Here is a 23,131-nt window from a genome sequence, read left to right as displayed (position 1 = left end):
ACAGTAATGTTAAATTATATTTATGCTATTAATTAACTTCTTTTCACTCAGTGCATTTATTTCCAACAGATAAATCCATGAGCAGAAGTACACCTGCAGGAGGGCACACTCCTCTTTGCTCACCAGATCGTGTAAATGAAGATAACAACAGTGTTGTTAGAAGTGATCAAGGAGCAAATTACTTGAGGCAAAATAACCCAAGTAAGAGACAGAGAAAAGCTGTGAGAATTATGGCTGAGGAATCAGGCTCACATAAAGAAGAAAATCCCTCAGTCTCCCTCATTGATACACTGAAAGAACATGAACATGCATCTACTCCTATTAAGAAGTGGGACAAAGGAAACACTAATGCCCAGAAAATTCACAAAAACCTGTCAGTAATGAAGTATAAGTGTAATGAATGTGGTAAAAACTTTAATAATAAATCAGATTATACAATTCACCAAAGAACACACAATACAGAAAGGCTGTATAAGTGCTCTGATTGTGGGAAATCTTTTTCCCTTAAGCCATATCTTGTTAGACATCAGATAATTCACACAGGAGAGAAACCATTTGTTTGCTCTGAATGTGGGAAATGTTTTTTAAGCAACGCACATCTTGTTAGACACCAGAAAATTCACACAGGAGTGAGACCATTTGTTTGCTCTGAATGTGGGAAATGTTTTTTAATCAATGCTAATCTTGTTAGACACCAGAAAATTCACACAGGAGTGAGACCATTTGTTTGCTCTGAATGTGGAAAATGTTTTTTAAGCAATGCAAATCTTGTTAGACATCAAAAAATTCACACAGGAGAGAGACCATTTGTTTGCACTGAATGTGGGAAATGTTTTTTGTGGAAATCAAATCTTACTGCACATCTGAGATATCACACAGGAGAGAAGCCATTTGCTTGCTCTGAATGTGGGAAATGTTTTTCCCTTAAGTCTGATCTTGTTAGACATCAGATAATTCACACAGGAGAGAAGCCATTTGCTTGCTCTGAATGTGGGAAATGTTTTTCCCTTAAGTCTGATCTTGTTAGACATCAGATAATTCACACAGGAGAGAAGCCATTTCTTTGCTCTGATTGTGGGAAATGTTTTTCTCAGAGGTCAAGTCTTGTTACACATCAGAGATTTCACACAGGAGAGGGCCTGTTTGTTTGCTCTGAATGTGGGAAATCGTTTTCCGTTAAGTCACATCTTGTTACACATCAGAAAATTCACACAGGAGAGAGACCATTTCTTTGCTCTGAATGTGGGCAATCTTTTTCCTCCAGCTCAAAGCTTAATAAACATCAGGTAATTCACACATCCGAGACCAAGACCATTTGTTTGCTCTGAATGTGGAAAATATTTTTAGATCTTGTTTAACATCAGAGACTTCACACACATGAAAACCCAATTGCTCCTAATGTGGAAAAATGTTTTACCAAAATTGTGAAGCGTGATAATGATCAGAGACAGCACAGAGTTTAATATAAAGCATTAAAAATGTCACTGTGAGAGTCCATGGGTTTTTGCTCTCACAAAGATTATTAAGGGCCTTATGTGATGGAAGAGACGCACAAAATGCATAGGGGGTTTGTTATACTTCCTTTTTTTTAATGGACGCAATTCAGAAATATTTTTTTATATCATCCTTTGACCCACTCTCTTGGCTGTGCGCTGTATCTCCAATTTTTGTCTATTGTGATTCAACTACTAGCAGCACACCAAACTAGGGGCACAGGATAGAGGCATTACAAATATGTTAGTATATTCATATTCAATTGTATCATGTTATAATAGTGGTCTCAATAAGGTTTTGAGGAGTGGGTCTTATCCCTCTAACTCTTCTCCTTCATGGTTACTTTGTGTCTATTTAGGACCCCATATCACCTAAGAGTTACAGTCTTTTACTATATATATATATATATATATACCACGCGCCTCTGTGTATGCGCTATTTTTCTATATATTTGCTATCTATGGATTCCATGCTTGAGCGCTGTGATGGTGAGGGGGTAAGCAGGCTTTATAATAAAGGTTAAACCCACTTGGTTGCCCCTGAACTGTGTTTTGGGGTCCTAGAGTGTCAGCTCTTGGACCCGTGTATTGGGTATGCATTACTGTACCCTGTAATAAAATATGCAACAATTGCAATTATTTATGTTTTACCCATTCCAGGAGTGCTAGCAAGTGGAGACGACCAGGCTGTGAGTTTCAGGGTAGGTTTGACGGAGAAACTTCTTTCAGATTGCGTCTACTTAGTGGGGTTTCAAAGTTACTGGAGACCCCAAAAATGTACCCAGGATTCCGGTTTGATTCCCAACTAAGTGAAAATATAAGTGCAATATAGCGCTCGTGTGACAATTTAAATGAATATATAAATAATTATAAACATGTGACAATAAATGAACCTATGATTAGGAGTCCAAAAACGAGTCCTGGAGCTGCCCAAAAAGTTTCTCTGGTTTCTCGCAACCAGATATGGATGTAGAAGTGATGAAACCTCTTGTGGCGCTGAGGCAAGGGGTGGCCTATAGATATTGATATGATCGTGGATAAAGTTCTTTTCTTTTGGATAATTACCTCAAGAAAGGAAGACAAAACATACAAAATACACTGCAATATTGCATTACCCAAGGACAATATAAATTGATTAAACAGAGCAATTTAATGAAACAATTGAACAAGAAAAAAATGGCATACATAAGTATATCAATTATAAAACATCTCGGTGTGGCTGCACCTATAGAAATGGAACTTGCTCCGCCGTGAGAAAAATTGGAATCCTACACACCTGAGGTGGCTAGGACATGCGCATTTGTTTTAAGGTCTTTCGCTGGTTAACACCGCTCGCCGTGGGGTGAAGTTTGTCAGTGGCTCGAGGAGATCCGCCTTCTGTGCTCGGAGTCAGCTGCTACCAGAGTCTCGCCGATCGGCTCCTCTACTGACGTCACCTCCGGTATCTTGCTGCTACGGTGTCCCTGCTGTGCCAAAAAATGTCCAACGCGTTTCGAAACTCCTAATTGTGGGTTTCTTCGAAGAAAATAACTTTATCCACAATCATATCAATATCTATAGGCCACCCCTTGCCTCAGAGCCACAAGAGGTTTCATCACTTCTAGATTCCCAACTGCATTGAAGCGCAGTGCTCCGGTCAAAACCCTACCATGAAAAGCATTCTTGTGACTCACCCCTATGAGGTCCTGCTTCAGCATAGACCAGAAAATGTAAAAGGTGGAAAGGGTCCTTGAAACCATCATGGGGTCCCTAATATAACAGGAGGGGCTGCCCAGGTCACCCTAACTCTGGTATAGGGGTTCAGGGATGCTACAGTCATTTATAAAACTGAGCAGGATTTTATTAAGATAAGGCTGTGAGAGTTTTAGAAGTAAAGTTAAAATGTTTAAAAGTCTAGTTTGCTGGATGTAAGAAATAAAGGCTAGTGTAAGGGGAACTGTTTAGTTTTTTACACTATTTCATACACCAAAGAACTGTAACACATTTTAGCAACAGAATGTATAAAAGTATATTTTATTAAGAAGCAGTGTTTTAAAATATGATTACACTTTATACATGAAGCATAAGGCCCGGGCCATAGACGTGTGGGGAGAGCGGAGGCGCGCTAACGCTAAGGCTCGCCTGCTTCAGTCAGCGCGATTGCACGGACTTGCAGGCGGGCCAGCGTGCACGGGGGGAGCCAGGGGGAGGTGGTTGGAGGCGGGGCAGTGACGTCGCTGGGCCAATCGCCCGCGACGCACTGACGTCAATGTCACGGCGCCGACGTCACGGCGCCGTGACGTTGATGCTGCTGTGCTGTGATTGGAGGTTTTCAGCCGACAGCGCGCTGAAAAACAGCTTGGCGCTCGGCTGAAACCTCCAACTCTTCAGCACGCCTGCGGACGCTCGCGTGAGCCCCCTCTCAAGGCATCCTCATTGAGGATGCAGGGGCTCAGCGCGGAGCGTCCGCACGCCTCAGCACGGCTGGTCCATCTATGGACGCAGCCTAAGGTAGGGTCTTTCATCTCCTGTGCCATCTGGGGCTTTGGTGCCAGTGAGTCTAACCCTAGGTCTATAGATCTAACTGACACTAGCTGCCAGGGGTGTGAAAGCCATCTAAACAGGATAGCTGAGTTAAGTGTTCAAGTCCTGGTCAGTTGGCACCTTCCTAGACTTGGAGGCACTGAGCCTGTGGGGGCCTTTGAATAGTAAGTGGGCAAAATGGCATTGTGCACATGCCCTCTCACTTTTCTGAAGCCTTAGGTGCCAGCTTTCACAAACCTAGTGTGGTGAGGGGGGTTAACCAGGCCAATAATAAAGGCACTGAAGAGGAAACGGGTACACGGTCCCCCCCCCCAAATAAACAAGCACTGCAGAGTATGCAATCCAACAGTATATAGTATATTACTTTTGCAAGTACATCTGGATATTGAGGATTTAAAGCAATGATATAAACGAAGCTTATAGTAATCAACTTGAACCCTTAGTGAGGGAAGTTTCCTAGCGATGAAAAAGGGTTGACCGGGGGAGGTCTCTCGACCGGCACCAGACCCCTATGTATATAGTCCCGCACAAATAATGGCCAATTCACCTGGGGAAGCTCCGGTAGTAATAATGAAAAGTCACTTACTGAAGTCATGAATCCATCCAGATAGGCGTGCTCCTGGCTGTATACTTGAACATACGAATACCTCTCAACGAAGAAAGAGACAGCGGGCACTGCTGGGCAAAAATGTATGAGGCTGGACTGTGCTATTGTAGAAAATGTTTTATTAAGTCATAGACAAAAATGGATAAAAAAGGGGAATATGCCCTCTGTAAGTTAGCACAGTCCAGTCTCGTACATTTTTGCACAGCAGTGCCCGCTCTCTCTTTCTTCGTTGAGAGGTGTTCGTCAATAATAAAGGTATTATACCCGGCTGGTTAAATCTAAAACCCTGTTGGGAGTGAAGGGGCTAAAATGTATTATCCCCACAATCCCCTGTTTTCCCCTACACCACCGCTATTAACCCTAAATCGCATTGGGACTGAAGGGGTTAACTGTATGTTCACCACACTGACATGTTTTCCCCTACATCATCGCTATTAACCCTAATCCCCGATGGGACTAAAGGTGTTAAAATGTATTGTCCCCCTAATATCATGTTTTCCCCTACAATATTATTGGTGTCCTTGTTTTGCAGCTCTAAACCTAGCTGCAGCTATGTGAATGTATGTGAATATGTGCGAATTGCATTTAACAAGCTAGCACTCTAATTTTTGGAGGGCAGGTAGCTGAGAATGTAAGAAACACATACATATTGTTTGGTGTCCCCCACACATACAGAACGTATATATAAATAAAATGTATTTGAGTTATGTTTTAAACTGTACAGGCAGGAAGCTTTTTCTGCCAGCCCGGCAAGGAATGTATTAACATGTAAATATGTTAAGGGTACATGAGCTTAGAGCTTTTCATCTTTGGGCTTCAAAGGGCACCCTGCTAATTTGGTGCCTTTGTGTCTGAGAAATCTGAAGTTGAAAAGCCTCAGAGAGGCTAGGTGTTAAAGTGGCCAGGATATCCCTGAGTATCAGATCCTAGTACGCAGGAGGGGCCATTCACACTTGGTAGACAAACCTCAGACTTACTGTCGCCAGGTAAGAAGTTGGACACAGTATGCTAAGCAGCTTAGGTGTCAAGTTGACACATGCTCTGTGCAAACCAGGAAGCCACTTCTGCCCATGCTATCAACTACTGGCAAGTCTGGGATAGGGGGAAAAAGTGTTCCCACAGAAGGGATTGGGTGTGTATGTTAGGTATAAGACCCTTAACCCTATAAAGATGCCTGCAGCCCAGTCCCAGAGAGATTCACCTGATTTTAACAACGATTTGACCAAGTTCCAGTGTTGGTGGTTCCGGAGTGTGAGAGGTTCATAATATCGTAACCAAGGATCATCCCCCTCTTCTGGAATTCGTTAGAGCTAAGGGTTCCTGAACGAACCCTGTAAGGACTGAACAAACTTATTCCTTTTGGCAAAGATATATGGCTGGCAAGTTGAGCCCTAGCCTGGAACTGCTACACTGATCCTTTTGCGCACCCACTTGCATGTGTGCAGGTGTGACCAGAGACTTTGTTTCGTTCCAAGGACATTTGTTTTCGTTCCCCCATCCCAGTAAGTGTTTTATTGAGTGTATATTGTGAAGATTTGTGTGTTTGTCTGAAAAGAAATAAATTAAAATTTATTTTTCTTAACTTGTGTGCTCAGTCCAGAATCCCGTGTAGATAAGACCTGGTCTACCGTGACACCTGGCAAAGATTGTGAGTGGCTAGAGATGAAGTTCCACACGCTGCTGATTGGCTGTAATACTGCAGGGATGACGTTGAAAAGGTTATAAAAAAGTGAGCATCCAGCCCAGAGGGCAGTTGTCCCATGTGATTCAATGTTTTTGCCAAGATTTCCAAGTTCTCAAGATCCTAAGTCCTAGGAGTTCTAAGTGACTCCAAGCCCATAGAAGCCTTGTGGGGACAGCAAGGAAACAGCTACAGGACTTTTAGCAGAACAACTTCTAAGTCACACTTTCAGTACCATTTGGAGTTGACTATTAAAAGACTTTATTTGAACTAGGAAAGTGTAACGCTCGTGCTGCCCACAAACCAGACTAGACCCCGGTACTGAGGTGGGAAGGGAGCACACCACACACCCACAGCGTCAGAGAACCTGTCCTGTTTTTAATGGCAATGTTGCCGGAATAAAGCTTTTGCACGCAGTCACTGCCGCCAGCCTGTCTTTTTGCTGTGCTCCAATGTCCTTGTTTCTCCCCTCCTCTTACCTACCTGCTCTGGGACGGATGCACGCTCCAGGAGAGCAGCGGTGAGGCCCCCTCCTCTGGAACGGACAGCCAACAGGCACCACACGAGCCAGCTACACGAGTCCTTGCACTCCCTGCTCGAGGACCCGCCGGGAACACGTGATCCGCCACAGAAGGAACCGCCGGATGGGAGAAGCACTCCGGTCAGGTTAGAGATCACTTTTCCTACACGGCGATCCAGATTGTGCCTTATTGTGCCCAAAAGAAGTTATTATTTCCTATCTAGGGGTACACACTCCGCTGCTCTCCTCTATTACCACAAACATTGGCAAATCTGCCATACCACTGCTACACTGAGGATTAAACAGTCCTCAATACCGACACCAATTTGAAGCACCACATTAGGGGTTTATTCCCTTATCTACCTATGTCTCTAGCATTGTGGTAGCTCATTGCTGTATTCGGTAAGGACTTATTTGTATTGTATCCAGTGGTTTATGACAAAGACATTTTAACCTCTTACAGGCTGGCTTGTGGCTTTTTTGTGCATAATAATTGAAACTCAATTTTTAATGATCTAAGTTTATACAGTTGCTGAGTATTTGGAGATCTTTTTTAAGACTGTCACACAGAGACTTGTGTAACTTATGCCTTAATTATGGATGACACATTTGAGGATTGTGTTCAAGAGGATGGCGCAGATACATTTGTATTTAGATGCAGCGACCACACCAAAAGAAGCAGAAAAGCTGCACATGTCTTTGATGAAACTGGTAAAGTGTTTTGTGAGGAATCATCTGACCTGGTGACCTATTTTCAAAAGTTAGAACAATTACTATCACTCAATATCCGGTTATGGTGGGACATAACCTCCTTGGATAACTATGTGAGAGTTAACAGAATTCCAAGGGGGTTACGTATTAAAAAATCTCCCACCTTTGGATTTATCAACAAAGAATTTGAAAATAAATGGAGGATGGCCTTAGATGAGTGTTCCTTTAAACTCATGGGACTAATTATTACTCATAAAAAGGAAGAGAGATCTGCTTTAGAGAAGGACATTTTGGATTTGAAAACAAAATTAAAATCATTTAACAAAATGGAACATTTCTCTAATAATGACCTGATCCTGTCCCAGAATATAGACGAGGTAGAGAATACGATCTTGGAAAAGAAACAATCCAAGTTTGAAAGGGACAAGCAAGATTATCTTAAACATCAAGTATATTTTTGGGAACTACCCCCAAAACCTAACACAAATAGATTTAGAGGTAGATCTAAATCACCCCAACATAGATCCAATCAGAACAAGGGTGCCAACCAACCAACCAACCCCTAAAAAATCTATACTCAGAAATAAATATGCTGAAGCGTCTAGTGCAGACTCAGATCTTTCAGAGGGGGAAAATAGACCTACCTCAATTACATTTGAAAAAGAGAAATACGATGATCCCTGGAAGAAGAAAAACACAGGTGGGGTACTTCGCGAGTCCACTACCTCCGATAGATTGAGCCACACCACATATACCGGTGAAGATGATGCAAGACCATCCACCTCCTCCTTTGTACCCGCTTTTTTAGGACGCGGAGGTCCAAAAGGAAGAGGGGAAGCCCAAAGAGGGGCCACGAAGAGAAAAAAGTATCACTAGCGGAGGACAATGTCATTAATATCTCGAACGTGTCACTAACCATTGACCAATTAAAACTCCTGAATAAAGGGCTTAATTTTGCTCCGCTAAGTAACTTTGACCTCTTCAGTACCATCATAGACTTGCAGTGTTTCACTCGTAAGCTGGCACTAACCAAGTTCTTTTCAGCACACAAGAGTTCACCAAATGAATCAGGAGAGACCATGGACTCTGTTGCAAATGTTGATTTAAATGTATATGATACTAACAGAGAAATTCTTTCTTACAGGGAGCACTGTGCAGTTGCAGATTTGGAGGGTCTCCTTGGTGACCAAACGGGTAATTCATCCCCATATGAACTTTCTATGGATTTCTTCCAACACGAACATACAAATTTTAAAAGAAAGTCAATCTTCTGCGCCAACAACTCTAAGGGTCCCTTTATCTCTACATTTGAGAAACTTGTTGAGAGGGACCTTAGAATATTGGCAGAGGGGATCACGATTGGTCACCCCAAAGGGGATAATCTCTCGAGGACTGAACGACAAGAGCTAATTAATTTACAAAAAGATAAATCCCTTGTCATTAAAAAAGCAGACAAGGGAGGAGCAATTGTTGTTCAGTCCTCGGAAGATTATAACAAGGAAGCTCTCAGACAGCTAGGAGACGTTGTTACATATAAAAAACTTCCCTCAGACCCTACTCAAAGATACCTCGTCCAGCTTAGGTCACACCTGGAATTGGGTGAAGTCCTCTATATTTTGGATCCTAAAGAGCTGGGCTTCCTGTACACACCAGACCCAATTATACCTATTTTTTATCATCTCCCAAAGATCCATAAAACCCTGACGCAACCTCCAGGTAGGCCAATTGTGTCAGGTATTGGTTCTTTGGGAGATGCTTTATCACGTTATGTTGATTTTTTTCTACAGCCTCTGGTGCTCAGTCTGCCCTCTTACACTAAAGATTCCAGACATTTAATTGAAGACTTACAAACAATAAATTGGACTACCAACTGTGTCTGGGTGACTATGGATGTGAAGTCATTGTACTCCATCATAGACCACAGGCAGGGCATAGAGGCTGTACAGCACTTTCTTAACAAATCTGATCTCTCCCCTGCACTTTGTATTTTTCTAATTGAATCTATCACATTTTTGCTCACGCAAAACTACTTTAGTTATGATTCACAATTTTATTTGCAACTCACTGGCACTGCAATGGGTACGTCTTTTGCACCCTCTTATGCAAATCTTTTCATGGGGTTTTGGGAATCACTATTTATTTATAGCGATTTAAATTTATTTAGGAAACACATTTTGTTTTATCGCCGCTATATCGACGATCTGTTTTTGATTTGGGAGGGTGACACTCACACTCTGGAGCTTTTTATCCAGTCTTTAAATTCTAATAATTATAACCTACACTTTACACATGAGCACAGTAGTAATCAAATATACTTTTTGGATATCCTTATTTATGTTGATTTAATGGGAGAGATTCAGACTGACGTGTACAGGAAGCCCAACTCCAGGAACACTTACCTTATGGCGAATAGTAATCACCCATTGCCCCTCAAGAAAGGTATACCAAAGGGGCAACTTATGCGCCTCAGAAGGTTGTGTTCAACCGATGAAAATTTCATCAACCAGGCAAATCTAATGATTAACAGATTCAAGGACAGAGGGTATCCTGAAGAGGATCTAGTGAAAACATTTACAATAGTTAAAGCAATGTCAAGGGAGGAGCTTCTGTCAAAAACAAAAGGGAATAAGGGAGATCGCATCCAAAATGTACCCCTGTTTATCACCAGACAGAGCCGTCAATCAAACGACATCAGGTCCATTATAGCCAGACACTGGGAAACACTTACACTAGACTGTGACCTAGGAAACATCACAAAGGAAAGGCCCAAATTGGTCTTTCATAGAGCAAAACCTTTATCATCTTATTTGTCACCCAGTCTCTTTTCATCCCAAAGTGTGGAAAAAATTAGTAATATACCTAAAGGGTTCTTCCCATGTGGACGGTGTAATGTGTGCCAGTATGCTAGACCAACTAAGGTAATTGATTGTCTAAAACCAAAGATTAAAAAACCCATACATATGTTTATCAACTGCAACAGTAGTCATGTAGTATACATGATCAAATGCGGATGCAACAAGACCTATATTGGCCGTACAATTAGAGCGCTAAAAACGAGAATACAGGAACATGTACGGCTAATTAAGAAAAAGGACTTGTTGCACCCGGTCTCTCGACACTTTTCCTCCTGTCGACAAGGTGGCCTACATGGCTTTTCCTTTTTGGGACTTGAACATGTCCCTAATATGATAAGGGGTGGTAATAGACTTAAGATATTGAACCAAAAAGAGATGTCATGGATATTTTGTACGGACAGTCTCCACCCACAAGGTCTAAATGTGGACTGGGAGCTGTCCCATTTTTTATAGACTGCTAGCCCTGTGTATCACAGTCAACTGTTTGCTGAATAGAGAGAGATATATGTATATATGGGCTGATGAACTGTTTGTTCCCTGGTTGAAGCACCTAGGGTCTATTAAAATACTAAAATACTAAAATCTGAAATATTGAAACAAAAAACGGAAAATTATATATTAGGTGTTTGAATATAAGACCGGTACTTATGATATTTCTCTGCCGTTGTTCTACTGCTCTTTTGCTTTCTTGCCTTTATTGTTTTTATAGGCTAAATTATTGTTATAACCTTGGCTGTACTAATATAATTTTCTGTATCACAATAATATGTGGTTATGCCCAAAATTATTAGGTGGTCTGTTGTTACGATACATAATAGAATGCAGAATAGAATGCAACAGTGTCAGTCTTCTATGTATCCATCATTGTCTGATGCCTGAACTTTCATCTAGGATGATGTGACAATTTATTTATTTTCTCTGTGTGGCTGTTCTTATTTTATTTTTTAATGTTTAGATTTGTGACAAGTCCTAAACATGTTTTTTGTTTTGTATTATTTTTATGCATAATAGGTGAATTAAGTACATCTAGCTCTCTAGGATAATCTCTTGCAAGCTAAATGGTCATTCTAAATATGCTTAATATTATCAGATGATGCATTACCTATTAATGTATATTAATATGTATATATTTTAAATAAGATTAAATGTCATGTTATGTTCTCCACATATCAGTTTGCTATGGCAGCCAGAGGATAGACCTGCTACCCTTACAGTATTAGTTTCCCAAAATGTACTCAGGAACCATATGGTTAAAACTCCCCTCCATTGGATTTGATGGGCAGCACCCTTCTAATTTACATAATTATCCAGTGGCCTGTAAATTACCGGCCAGGGGCGGGGATTTCTAATTGATCACGTGGGTGTCTGTGGGTATTTAGGGAACACCCCTGGCTGCAGTATAGCACTCTTTGAAAAAGTCTCTTAGACGAAACGCGTCAGAGAACCTGTCCTGTTTTTAATGGCAATGTTGCCGGAATAAAGCTTTTGCACGCAGTCACTGCCGCCAGCCTGTCTTTTTGCTGTGCTCCAATGTCCTTGTTTCTCCCCTCCTCGTGCCTGGAGGGTGGTTTGTAACGTTGCCGGGTCTGGGCTGGAGATAGAGGGTTAGTTGGTATACTTGCCGGGTCCTGGATAGGAGAAGGTAGAATTGTGGAAGTCCGTAAGCTGAGGTCTGGGATGAGAGAGAGCTGCGTAGTCGGTATCCGTGGAGCCAAGTTCAGGGGTTAGAGAGGTACACGTATTTATTTATTTATTTATAAAATATTTTACCAGGAAGTAATACATTGAGAGTTACCTCTCGTTTTCAAGTATGTCCTGGGCACAGAGTAAAACAAATAATACATGGTTACAAGTTCAGTTACATAAATGAACAAGGTATACATTATTTACAAGACATTGCGTGCACAGTTAAAGAAAATATATATTATGAGCGTATGAAACAGTTACCGACCAGATTAAAGTGTGAGACAGCCTTAGATTTGAAAGAACTTAAGCTGGTGGTGGATATGAGAGTCTCTGGTAGGTTGTTCCAGTTTTGGGGTGCACGGAAGGAGAAGGAGGAACGTCCGGATACTTTGTTGAGTCTTGGGACCATGAATAGTCTTTTGGATTCTGATCTCAGGTGATAAGTGCTGCATGTGGTAGGGGTGAGGAGCTTGTTCAGGTAGCTGGGTAGCTTGCCCAGAAAGTATTTGAGGGTGAGACAAGAAAGGTGAACTTTGCGCCTAGACTCTAGTGATGACCAATCTAGTTCTTTGAGCATTTCGCAGTGATGTGTGTTGTAGTTGCATTGGAGAACAAAACGACAAATTGAATTGTAGAGGGTGTCAAGTTTGCTAAGGTGGGTTTGAGGAGCCGAGCCATATACTATGTCTCCATAGTCAATAATTGGCATTAGCATCTGCTGTGCGATATGCTTTCTGACCAGGAGACTTAGGGAGGATTTGTTCCTGTAAAGTACCACTAGTTTGGCATAGGTCTTGGTTGTCAGGGTATCAATGTGCATCCCGAATGTTAAGTGGGAGTCAAACCATAAGCCCAGGTATTTAAAACTAGTGACAGGTGTTAGGGTGGTGTTAGCGTTGGTTCTAATCAGGAGCTCAGTCACTGGAAGCTTTACAAATTTAGTCTTGGTCCCAAATACCATTGTTACAGTCTTGTCAGTGTTTAAAAACAGTTTGTTGTGGAAAATCCAGTTTTCGAGTCTCAAAAAGTCAGACTGAAGTATGTGTTGAAGGTCAGAGAGGCTATGGCTGTGTGCATATAGGATTGTGTCATCTGCATACTGTACATGTGTATTGAGGCTTCCTTACAAGCTGTGGGAAGATCATTAATGAACACTGAGAAGAGTAGGGGTCCCAGAACAGAGCCTTGCGGGACACCACAGGTGATATCCAGGGGGTTGGAGTTAGAGCCTGAGATGGACACATGTTGGGATCTTCCTGATAGGTAGGACTGAAACCAGTTTAAAGCATGTTTCCCTATTCCAGAGCTCTGGAGTTTGTTAAGCAGGATAACATGATCAACTGTGTCAAAAGCCTTTGCAAAATCTAGGAATACTGCACCAGTGAGTTGTCCCCGTTCCATTCCACACTGGATTTCATTGCAAACTTTTAGCAGGGTAGTTACGGTGGAGTGTTTGGGACGAAACCCAGACTGGAATTGGCTAGGAAAATTTGTCTTGGTGTAGAAATCGCTTAATTGGCAGTGGACACATTTTTCCATCACTTTGGATAAAATTGGGAGAAGTGAGATTGGCCTGTAGTTTGAGACAGTGTTTTTGTCCCCACTTTTGAAGATTGGGACAACTCTGGCAGTTTCCCAGGTCTTAGGGATATGGCTTGCAGACAGGATAGAGTTGACTATGGACGCAATTGGTTTGGCAATGGCTGGGGCACCAAGTCGTAGGAACCTAGATTGTAGTAAGTCGGGTCCACATTGGCTGCTTAGTTTTAGTTTGAGGAGCGCTTGTGTAATCTCCTCTTCAGATACTGGGCTAAATTGAAAATTGTGGGCAGTGTTGGGAGGGGGTGGGACTGTAGGGATACTCCCAGGATGAGATTCATGTTTGGGGTTTGTGCTGCGTTTCGCTAATAAGTTAGTGGCACACCCCACAAAGTAATCATTGAATGCATTTGCAATGTCAGTGGGGTTTGTCAGAGTAATATCCCCCTTAGTGATATTACTTGGTTGTTGATGGTTAGGAGGCTGGAATATATTGTTGATAACCTTCCAGAAGTTAGCTGGGTTTGATGTATTTTGGTGGAGATTGTCAGAGTAATATTGTACTTTTGCATGCCTTGTTTGCCTTGTGCACATGTTCCGCATGCATCTGTAGTGATTGAGATCCTTGGTAGTGCCAGTTACTTTGTAGCTTTTCCACAAGGCATCCCTGAACTGGTAGAGTGCAATAAGGTCAGTTGTAACCCATGGAAGGTGGGCCCCCCGTACCCTTATTTTGCGTAGTGGAGCATGGGTATCGCAGAGTTTTAAGAACTCGGATTGGAAATAGTCGAGCGCAGAATCGGGGTCGGGAATTAAATCGAATCTGTGGGCAGTTGTTAAGGTCATCCAGAAACTGTTGTGGGTTAAAGTTTTTAAATGTTCTAGTGAGGTGCTTCTCCTCCTCTCCCATTGGCCTTTTGCACTGTACTTAGTTCCGGTCCGCACGTTCAGTCAGTGCTCAGCATAATCCTCTGTAGCCTTGTGCTGTCTGGTCTTGTGCTTGGCCCTTTCTCTTGTATTCCAGTTACCTCGTTACCTCGTTCCTGACCTGGTCTGTCAGTGTACCTTCTCTGGATCTCGACATTGGCTTACAGACTCGACTACACTTCTTCTCTAATCCTTGGACTTGGCTAATGGATACTCACTACGCGGCTCTCTCTACTGCCAGACCATTGGCTTACGGACTTGACTACGGTACCTTCTACAACCCAGGATCCGGCAAGTACCTGGCTATCCCTTCTCTTCAGCCCAAGTCCTGGCTACACTCAATACCACACTCCGGGCACGCCACCGCTGCTGTGGGTGTGTGGTGTTCCCCTTTCCCACCCAGTACCGGGGTCTTGTCAGGTTTGGGGGCAGCACGAGTGTTACAGTATATATATGTATATATTTGTAAATATTTGTATGTCATTTGTACCTCCTATCAATAATAACTTGTCATGATTGCATTGACCTTGCAACTATGCTGGCCGTATGATGATTATATCACCATGGTGATCAAACTGATTGGTTACTCTGATCCCACCCTTCCCTCACCTACGGGTATATTACAGACATAGATAGCCTCTCTATGCAGCTCCTCCCCCCTGAAGAAGTGTGACGGATCACACGAAATGCGCATTGGGGTATTATGATGTCAGTCTGATAGCGTCCATGAGCGGGTTCAGCTGTGGAGTTCGGCAGTGAATGTGGTAGCGGTCTTACTATACTACAGGAGCATGGTTGTATACGAGGCTGTGGTGATGAGAGGGTTAACTAGGCCAATAATAAAGGTATTATGCCCGGCTGGTTAACCCTAAACCGTGTTGGGACAGAAGGGGTTAAAATGTATTGCAACCATCATCCTATGTTTTCACCTACACTACCTTTTTTGTCCCTGTCTTGCAGCTCTGAAGCTAGCTGCAGTTAAATGAATGAATGAAAATATGCCAACTGTATTTGTGAGAGAAGGGGGAGCTTCTAGCGCTGAACCAAGCGCTAAGTGAAGAAGCGTGACTGTGAATAAGTGGCTGCTTTGAAGATGGGTCTCACTTTCGAAACCGTAGACCTCTAAACCGCAAAGTCAATTGGATAAGTGGTTTGCGGGCTAGCTGAAGTGCTGTCTTGTCAAAATGTATCCAGCGGTCTCGTTATCCCCTTGTTGGCGTGTATCTGCAGTTACCGATCAAAGCCAGCACGGATACACTGTATGCCGGCTTGTAACCCAGACCAATTATAGGTCAAACCGCAACCCACATCACAGACCCCATTCAATTAAGTGGATAACTTGCACTAGGAAAGAGCTAGCACTCTAATTATTGGAGTGCAGTTAGTTACACATGTACCATGAACCTACATATGAGTTTTATTTTTGTTACATATGCATAACATACATTTATAAAAATACTGTATTTCAGTGGTGTTTTAAATGCAAAGGCAGGAAACCCTTTCCTGCCGGTCCGACAATGAATCCATTAACATGCCCATATGTTATGGATGAATGAGCTGAGGGATATTTCATCTCCGTACTTCAAAGAGCACCCTGCTAAGTTGGTGCCTCAGTGTCTAAAGAAGTCCGGAGTTGAAAAGCCTCAGATACCCGAGGTGTTAGGGTGGCCTGGATATTTGTAAGTATCAGATACCGGTGCAAAGTAGGGGCACTTCACACTTGGTAGCCAAACCCCAGACTTACTGTCGCCAGGTAAGGGGTTGGGCCCGGTATGCTAAGCAGCTCAGGTGTGAGATACACGTATGCTCTTAGCAGACCGGGAAGCAATTTCTGCCCGTTCTACGAACTCCTAGCAAGTCTGGGATAGGTGAGAAAAGTTATTCGCACGAGAGGATTGGGTGTGTATGTTAGGTATAGGACCCTTAACCCTATAAAAATGCCTGCAGCCCTGTCACAGCTAGATTCATCTCAGCATTACCAAGATACATCCAAGCTACAGCGTCAGCGGTTCCGGAGTGTGATTGGTTAACTACATCGTAACCAAGGATCGTAACCCTCTTCCAGAATTCGTTTGAGCTAAGGATTCCCGAACGAATCCTGTAAGGACTATATGAAAGAATTCCTTTTGGCGGAGATATAGGCCTGGCAATTTGCGCCCCTAGCCAAGGACTGTCGCACGGCTCACATCGCGCACCCACTTGCATGCGTGCAGGGGTGCCCAGAGACTTTGTTTTGTTCCGTGGACATTTGATTTCATTTCCCCATCCCAGTAAGTGTTTATTGACTGTAATTGTGAAGTATTGTGTTTTTGTCTTAAAAGGAAATAAATTACAATTAATTTCACCCACCTTGTATTGCTCAGTCCAGAATCTCGGTATTAATATTTTGGTAAGACATGGTCAACCGTGACAGGCTTATATATTAACAGTGGCAGCAGTGGGATGCTGACTGAGCCTATGGTATAGTCTCCTGCGGGATTCTATAACATAGTGGGGAAACTCATAGATTGCGAGCTCTCCAGACAAGTGGTAACTTACACACGCTTCACAAGAGCACGAGATATTACACCTTGCCCTTTGTCCATACCCCTGTGCTAACATCATACCATGAGTAACCACTCAGGAAGGTTCCGATCCTGGGACCGAGCTCGGATCGTGGAGAGATGTGAGGGCTATGGATTGCCGACGGACGGTCGGTCAAAGCCGCAACTGGTGGAGGACTTGGAGAATCATAAATCCAGAATGGCTCCAATGGAGGGCCTGGCCCCATGGGTGCTTTGGCAGCGTACACCAATCAGCCCGGAGTGCAGGAGGTCGATCCAGCTCCGGAGCTGCAAGGACTTGGGGAGGGAGTGTAACTCTCGTGCTACCTGCAAACCTGACAAGACCCCGGTACTGAGGTGGAGCTGGGAGAACCCACACACCCACAGCAGCGGGGGCATGCCCGGAGTGTGGTATTGAGCATAGCCGGGTCTTGGGCTGTAGAGAAAGGTTAGTCGGGTATCTGCCGGATCCTGGGTTACAGAGGGAAGCGTAGTCCAATGGTGTGAGAGTAGAGAGAGCCGCGTAGTGGGTGTCCGTTTGCCAAGTCCGAGGAGAAGAGAAGTAAGCATAGTTGAGTGTCCATTTGCAGAGTCAGAGGAGAAGAGAGTTAAGCGTAGTTGAGTCCGTAAGCCAGAGGTCGAGATCCAGAAACGGTACGTAGACAGGCCAGGTCAGGAACGAGGAGACTTGAAAACACAAGAGAGAGCCAAGCACAAAACCAGACAGCACGGAGCTACAGAGGATTATGCTGAGCATTGACTGACCGTGGAGGCAGGAGTTAAATACCCAGCAGGCATAAATATGGGAAAGGGAGGAGTGGAGGTGCGTCTGCAGGGAGGACCGGGATAGGAGCAAGGCAGGGAGAGAATCAGAGCCGGAAGCGTCGCTCAGAAGCGTGGCGTGGCGTCCCTTGATAGCCGGGGGCGGAGCTGGCTGTGGGAAGGAGCGCATATGATGCGTGCACCCTGTAATGCTGACGGGCTGGCGCGCGCGACCCAGGAGGGAGCCGGGAATCGGGGAAGAGGCGGAGGCAATGGCGGGTGCAGCCATGCGCGCCGGAGGGGGAGAAGCCGAGGTAGCGGTGATCGCAGCCACCGGGGTGTGAGGAGGGGACACGCCACAAGTCTCCTTCCAGGCACTGAAGACTGCACTGGCCAGTGCCCCTATCCTAGCTGCACCAGACTACACCAAAACGTTTTTGGTGCAGACCGTTTGTAACGATGGAGGGGGGCTAGCCCGGTAATAAAGGGGTTACCCCCCAGCTGGCCACCAATACCATTGTGTGGGAGGCAAGGGGTTAACTGTAATCATGGTTAACTGTGTCTATATTCCCTGGCCTCAGTACAATATGTATTCCCCTTTGGTTTGAATGTATTTCCCTGGTTACATGTGTTCCTGCTCATACTGTGTTTACACCAAGCACCTACACTGGGATCAGGTCGGGAGGGAAAGAGTTAACTGTGTTTGAATGTTTATGGCCCTTTGTTCCCCTTCCCGCCTTTTCACCCACCATTTGCCGGCACTGTCCCATAGGTCACCATTGGAGCTCCATATGAATCAATGGAGATTGAGAGGTTTTTGGCCCTATACCTAGAAAGACCAGCAGATGGGGCCCGAGAGGATGAGCGGAGCTTCCCCATTGAAATGAATGGAGCAATGCATTTCAATAGGAAATACCTAGAGTCCGCTTTCCAAGAACGAGGGGATACATTATAACTGGGTTGGCTGACTGCCAAACCGCAGTATCCGAGTACCGCTACTGTTTCATTGAAAGAGCTTTTGATCACTAAATTGCTGTGGGAACTCGGTCGCGGTCAAGTTCAAAACCTATTAAAATATGTAACTTTAATTCTAGGGCAGCTACCGATGAAATTCTTTCTGCCCCTAGCTCGTGTGGACCCCCTCACTCGACCCCAACCGGGTTCCGACGGGACATGGCCACGAGGAAGTGTTGCGCCCGCCACGAGGTTCGCCACCATTGACCAGAATGGCGGAAGAAAGCCGCTAGGTTTCAAAAATGCCTAAAACCTGATATTCCTATCTCCGGTTCAGTGATAGCTAGAAGGCTGGATTTTGGCCACTGGGTAGCCATGCCTCCGGCATGATTGCATGGCAGTTTCCAGCCCTCTCAGACTAACTGAACGAATGGAGTGTAGTTAACTGTATAAAATGTGGTTGCAGCTATTGACTCCAATGGCGGAGAAATTTGATTTGTATAACATGATGTTTAAAACCCAATTATGCTTTCTCCGGTTCGGTGATACCTGGAGGGCTGAAATTCAGCTACCAGACAGTCACCCCTCCGGCAGGAGTGCATGGCAATTTCCAGCCCTCTTGGAGTAACCAAACGGGATATTTTTATATGTATAAATTGTTATAAGGGTTACTGTATTTCGTGGCTACTGTAAAGCCTGCAAAAGTTACTGGTGTGGCGGTGAGAGGGTTAACCAGGCCAATAATAAAGGTATTATGCCCTTCTGGTTAACCCTAAACCATGTTGGGACAGAAGTGGTTAAAATGTATTGCAACCATGCAGAACACACATTTATAAAAATACTGTATTTCAATGGTGTTTTAAATGCAAACAAATTGTAGAGTAATTCTGCACTCCCCAAATACAAATAGAAATACCGGTGCTCCTGGTTCAGGAATCTTTGTGAGGTACTCCAATATCTGATAGAAAGGAAAAAACCAGGGCACAATGGATTTCTGCTTAGAAAATTTATTTGTGAGCCAAAGATTTATGACGTTTCGGCCTCAAGGGCCTTTCTCAAATGCAAATGCATAGTTTTAAATGCAAAGGCAGGAAACCCTTTCCTGCCGGTCCGGCAATGAATCCATTAACATGCCCATATGTTATGGATGAATGAGCCGAGGGATTTTTCACCTCCATACTTCAAAGAGCACCCTGCTAAGATGGTGCCCCAGTGTCAAGAGAAGTCCGGAGTTGAAAAGCCTCAGAAACCTGAGGTGTTAGGGTGGCCGGGATATTTGTAAGTTTCAGATACCGGTGCAAAGTATGGGCACTTCACACTTGGTAGCCAAACTCCAGATTTACTATGGCCAGGTAAGGGGTTGGACCTGGTTTGCTAAGCATCTCAGGTGTGGGATCCACACATGCTCTTAGCAGACCGGGAATCAACTTCTGCCCGTTCTACGAACTCCTGGAAAGTCTGGGATAGGTGGGAAAAGTTATTCCCATGAGAGGATTGGGTGTGTATGTTAGGTATAGGACCCTTAACCCTATAAAAATGCCTGCAGCCCAGTCCCAGCTAGATTCATTTCAGCTTTACCAAGATACATCCAAGCTACAGCGTTAGCGGTTCCAGAGTGTGAGAGGTTAACTACATCATAACCAAGGACCGTACCTCTCTTCCAGAATTCGTTTGAGCTAAGGATTCCCGAACGAATCCTGTAAGGACTATATAAAAGAATTCCTTTTGGCGGAGATATAGGGCTAGCAAGTTGCGCCCCTAGCCAAGGACTGTCGCACTGCTCACATCGCGCACCCACTTGCATACGTGCAGGGGTGCCCAGAGACTTTGTTTCGTACCGTGGACATTTTATTTTGTTTCCCCATCACAGTAAGTGTTTATTGACTGTAATTGTGAAGTATTGTGTGTTTGTCTTAAAAAGAAATAAATGACAATTATTTTTTTTGAATTGCTCAGTCCAGAATCCCGGTATTAATTTGTTGGTAAGACCTGATCTACCGTGACAGAGGCTTTTCTCTTTGTGGTTTATACTTGGACAGCCTATTGTGTTACAATTTTCTTCTGGTACGCCAGGTAGTCCACGGGATACAATAGTCTCTAATTGTGGTTCCTTATGATTTAACTATTTTGTTACTTACCAGTTACTTTATACCACTTGGAGATATATGTTAATATCCCATATTGTATAGTATTGCCTACTGTATCCGTGCTATACAATACTTTAAAATCTAGACCCTACCCTCATAATACGCTGCCTGGTGGTTACAATTGGGGAAGTGCAATCATACACTGCAATTACTCTTTTTGCATATATTTCCCTGTATTTGCACCAAGCGCCTCCTACCACTATCTATTCTCCCACCTGCTCCCCTATTGGGGGTTTATTTCATGTTTAGACACATATGTTGCATTATTTGTCATTTGTCTTTCGGCGTTACAATTTGATATTATTAAAAATTTATTGTTTTTTATTTTAGCCGTAGACACCTTTGCCATTTCTGGTTATAAGAGTCAGCTTGAGCAGGACTATTTAGCCCTTCCTTTGGACAATATATTATTATGTATTTGGAACTTATTGGTTCTCTTAGTGGATATTATATCCTTATGTTTTTCCTTGTATATCCTGTTTTTCCTTAAGTGCAACGTAAAGTGGACTGTTGTGACTTTGTCACTTTCTCTGTGCTTCTCATATGTATAATTTCCCCATGCACCAGGTTTAAATACACTTTGTGATTTTAGGTTTGAGCGAAATCTTGCCATTATTTATTGCAGCTTCCCATTGGCCCATGTGACGCTGGCCCTTTAAACTGATCTCAGATACTGGCAGCAGCTTTAGAGGTATCTCTGGGAGCAGGGGGATCCCGGAGCTGAAAGTAACGCGGTTCATCTCGAGATACACCAGTCTAGGAAATAAAATCATTTGTCCCACCTCCCTCGTGTAAAAACTGACCCCTATCTCATGGCCACACTGACCCCCCACTTGATCACACAGACCTCCCCATGCAATAAAGATACCCCACCCTCATCCCAAATGATAAAGCCCCGGCCTCTGCTAATGATGCAGGAAGGGTGAGACTCCCCCGGCCAGGAGGGGAAATGAGGGCGTTATTATATCTCTATAACGGGGTGTGAGCGATCCTGCGCCGCACTATAGTACAGCGCAGAGCGCAGGAGAGGAGCGGGGGGCAGAGAGGGGATATAGGGGGGACATTGGTGGGTAGCGCCCTGAAGGTGAGAAAAGGAGCTGTGTATGTGATGCAGAATTTGGGGGGAAATTAACCCCTTTTCTGAAAGGAAAACTTTTTTTTAACCCGTTAAATGAATCTGAGGCGTTAAACTACTAGAATTCCTATTGCAATGTCTCTTTTGATCCTGATTATTATAACTATTCTGTGCTATCAGCTCTGAGACAAAGTCCCATCTCCTTATTCACAAGGCTCATCAACCGCTGCAAGGATCCCAGGCTTTATTTATCCCTGAGAGAGAGTTACTGGGAATATGGATGAGAAACTGCTTATGGATGTGACTAATATCTGTCATTAGAGAGAGACTCGTTATATTGGGGTTTATTTAGTTTAAATGTTTCACTTTATATTATTATTTTATCTCATAATCACTGATATAAATCTGTATGATGATATATTATATATGATATGAAGATCATGTTACTGCAGCCAGAGGTCCCTCCTCTCCCTCCTCTCCCACCTCGCCCTCCATCTCTATCATCATCACCGCCTCCTCTACAGCTACACAGTGATTGGCTGCTGCTGGTCACGTGATCACTCACTTCCTGCCAAAGGTGCTTCTGGGAGCTGTAGTTCTGTCCTTCCAATAAATAATATGTACAGATAAACTACAGGTCCCAGAATCCATTGCGTTAAAGGAAAGGGTAAGCGAATCAGCGCAGAGATTTAGTAACCAACATCCCCCCACACATGCTGCAGCAAGGTAATGATTTGATCTTCTCTGTCATCATTCACATTATATATACACACAGCTATTATAATACACAGACACACACTGTAACACTGACATACACAGCTATTGTAATACACAGACACACACTGTAACACTGACACACACAGCTATTGTAATACACAGACACACACTGTAACACTGACATACACAGCTATTGTAATACACAGACACACACTGTAACACTGACATACACAGCTATTGTAATACACAGGCACACACTGTAACACTGACACACACAGCTATTGTAATACACAGGCACACTGTAACACTGACATACAGCTATTGTAATACACAGGCACACTGACACACACAGCTATTGTAATACACAGGCACACTGTAACACTGACATACA

The 23,131-nt window shown here is 43.6% G+C and overlaps 2 protein-coding genes across 2 annotated transcripts in view; both read left to right on the top strand.

The window, feature by feature from the left end:
- Positions 1-3,043, top strand: part of LOC142465285 (uncharacterized) — a 40,551-nt gene extending 37,508 nt beyond the window's left edge. Inside the window, 2 exon segments of the mRNA XM_075569304.1 lie at positions 70-1,304; positions 1,306-3,043. Coding sequence (XP_075425419.1) covers positions 70-1,304; positions 1,306-1,347 — 1,277 coding nt within the window. The 3' untranslated portion in view covers positions 1,348-3,043.
- The window catches only part of LOC142465288 (uncharacterized), a 446,439-nt gene that overhangs the window by 371,770 nt on the left and 51,538 nt on the right, over positions 1-23,131 (top strand).

Source organism: Ascaphus truei, chromosome 13 (assembly GCF_040206685.1).
Source record: "Ascaphus truei isolate aAscTru1 chromosome 13, aAscTru1.hap1, whole genome shotgun sequence".
NCBI classification, from domain to species: domain Eukaryota; kingdom Metazoa; phylum Chordata; class Amphibia; order Anura; family Ascaphidae; genus Ascaphus; species Ascaphus truei.
This window is presented reverse-complemented; position numbering and strand designations above follow the sequence as displayed.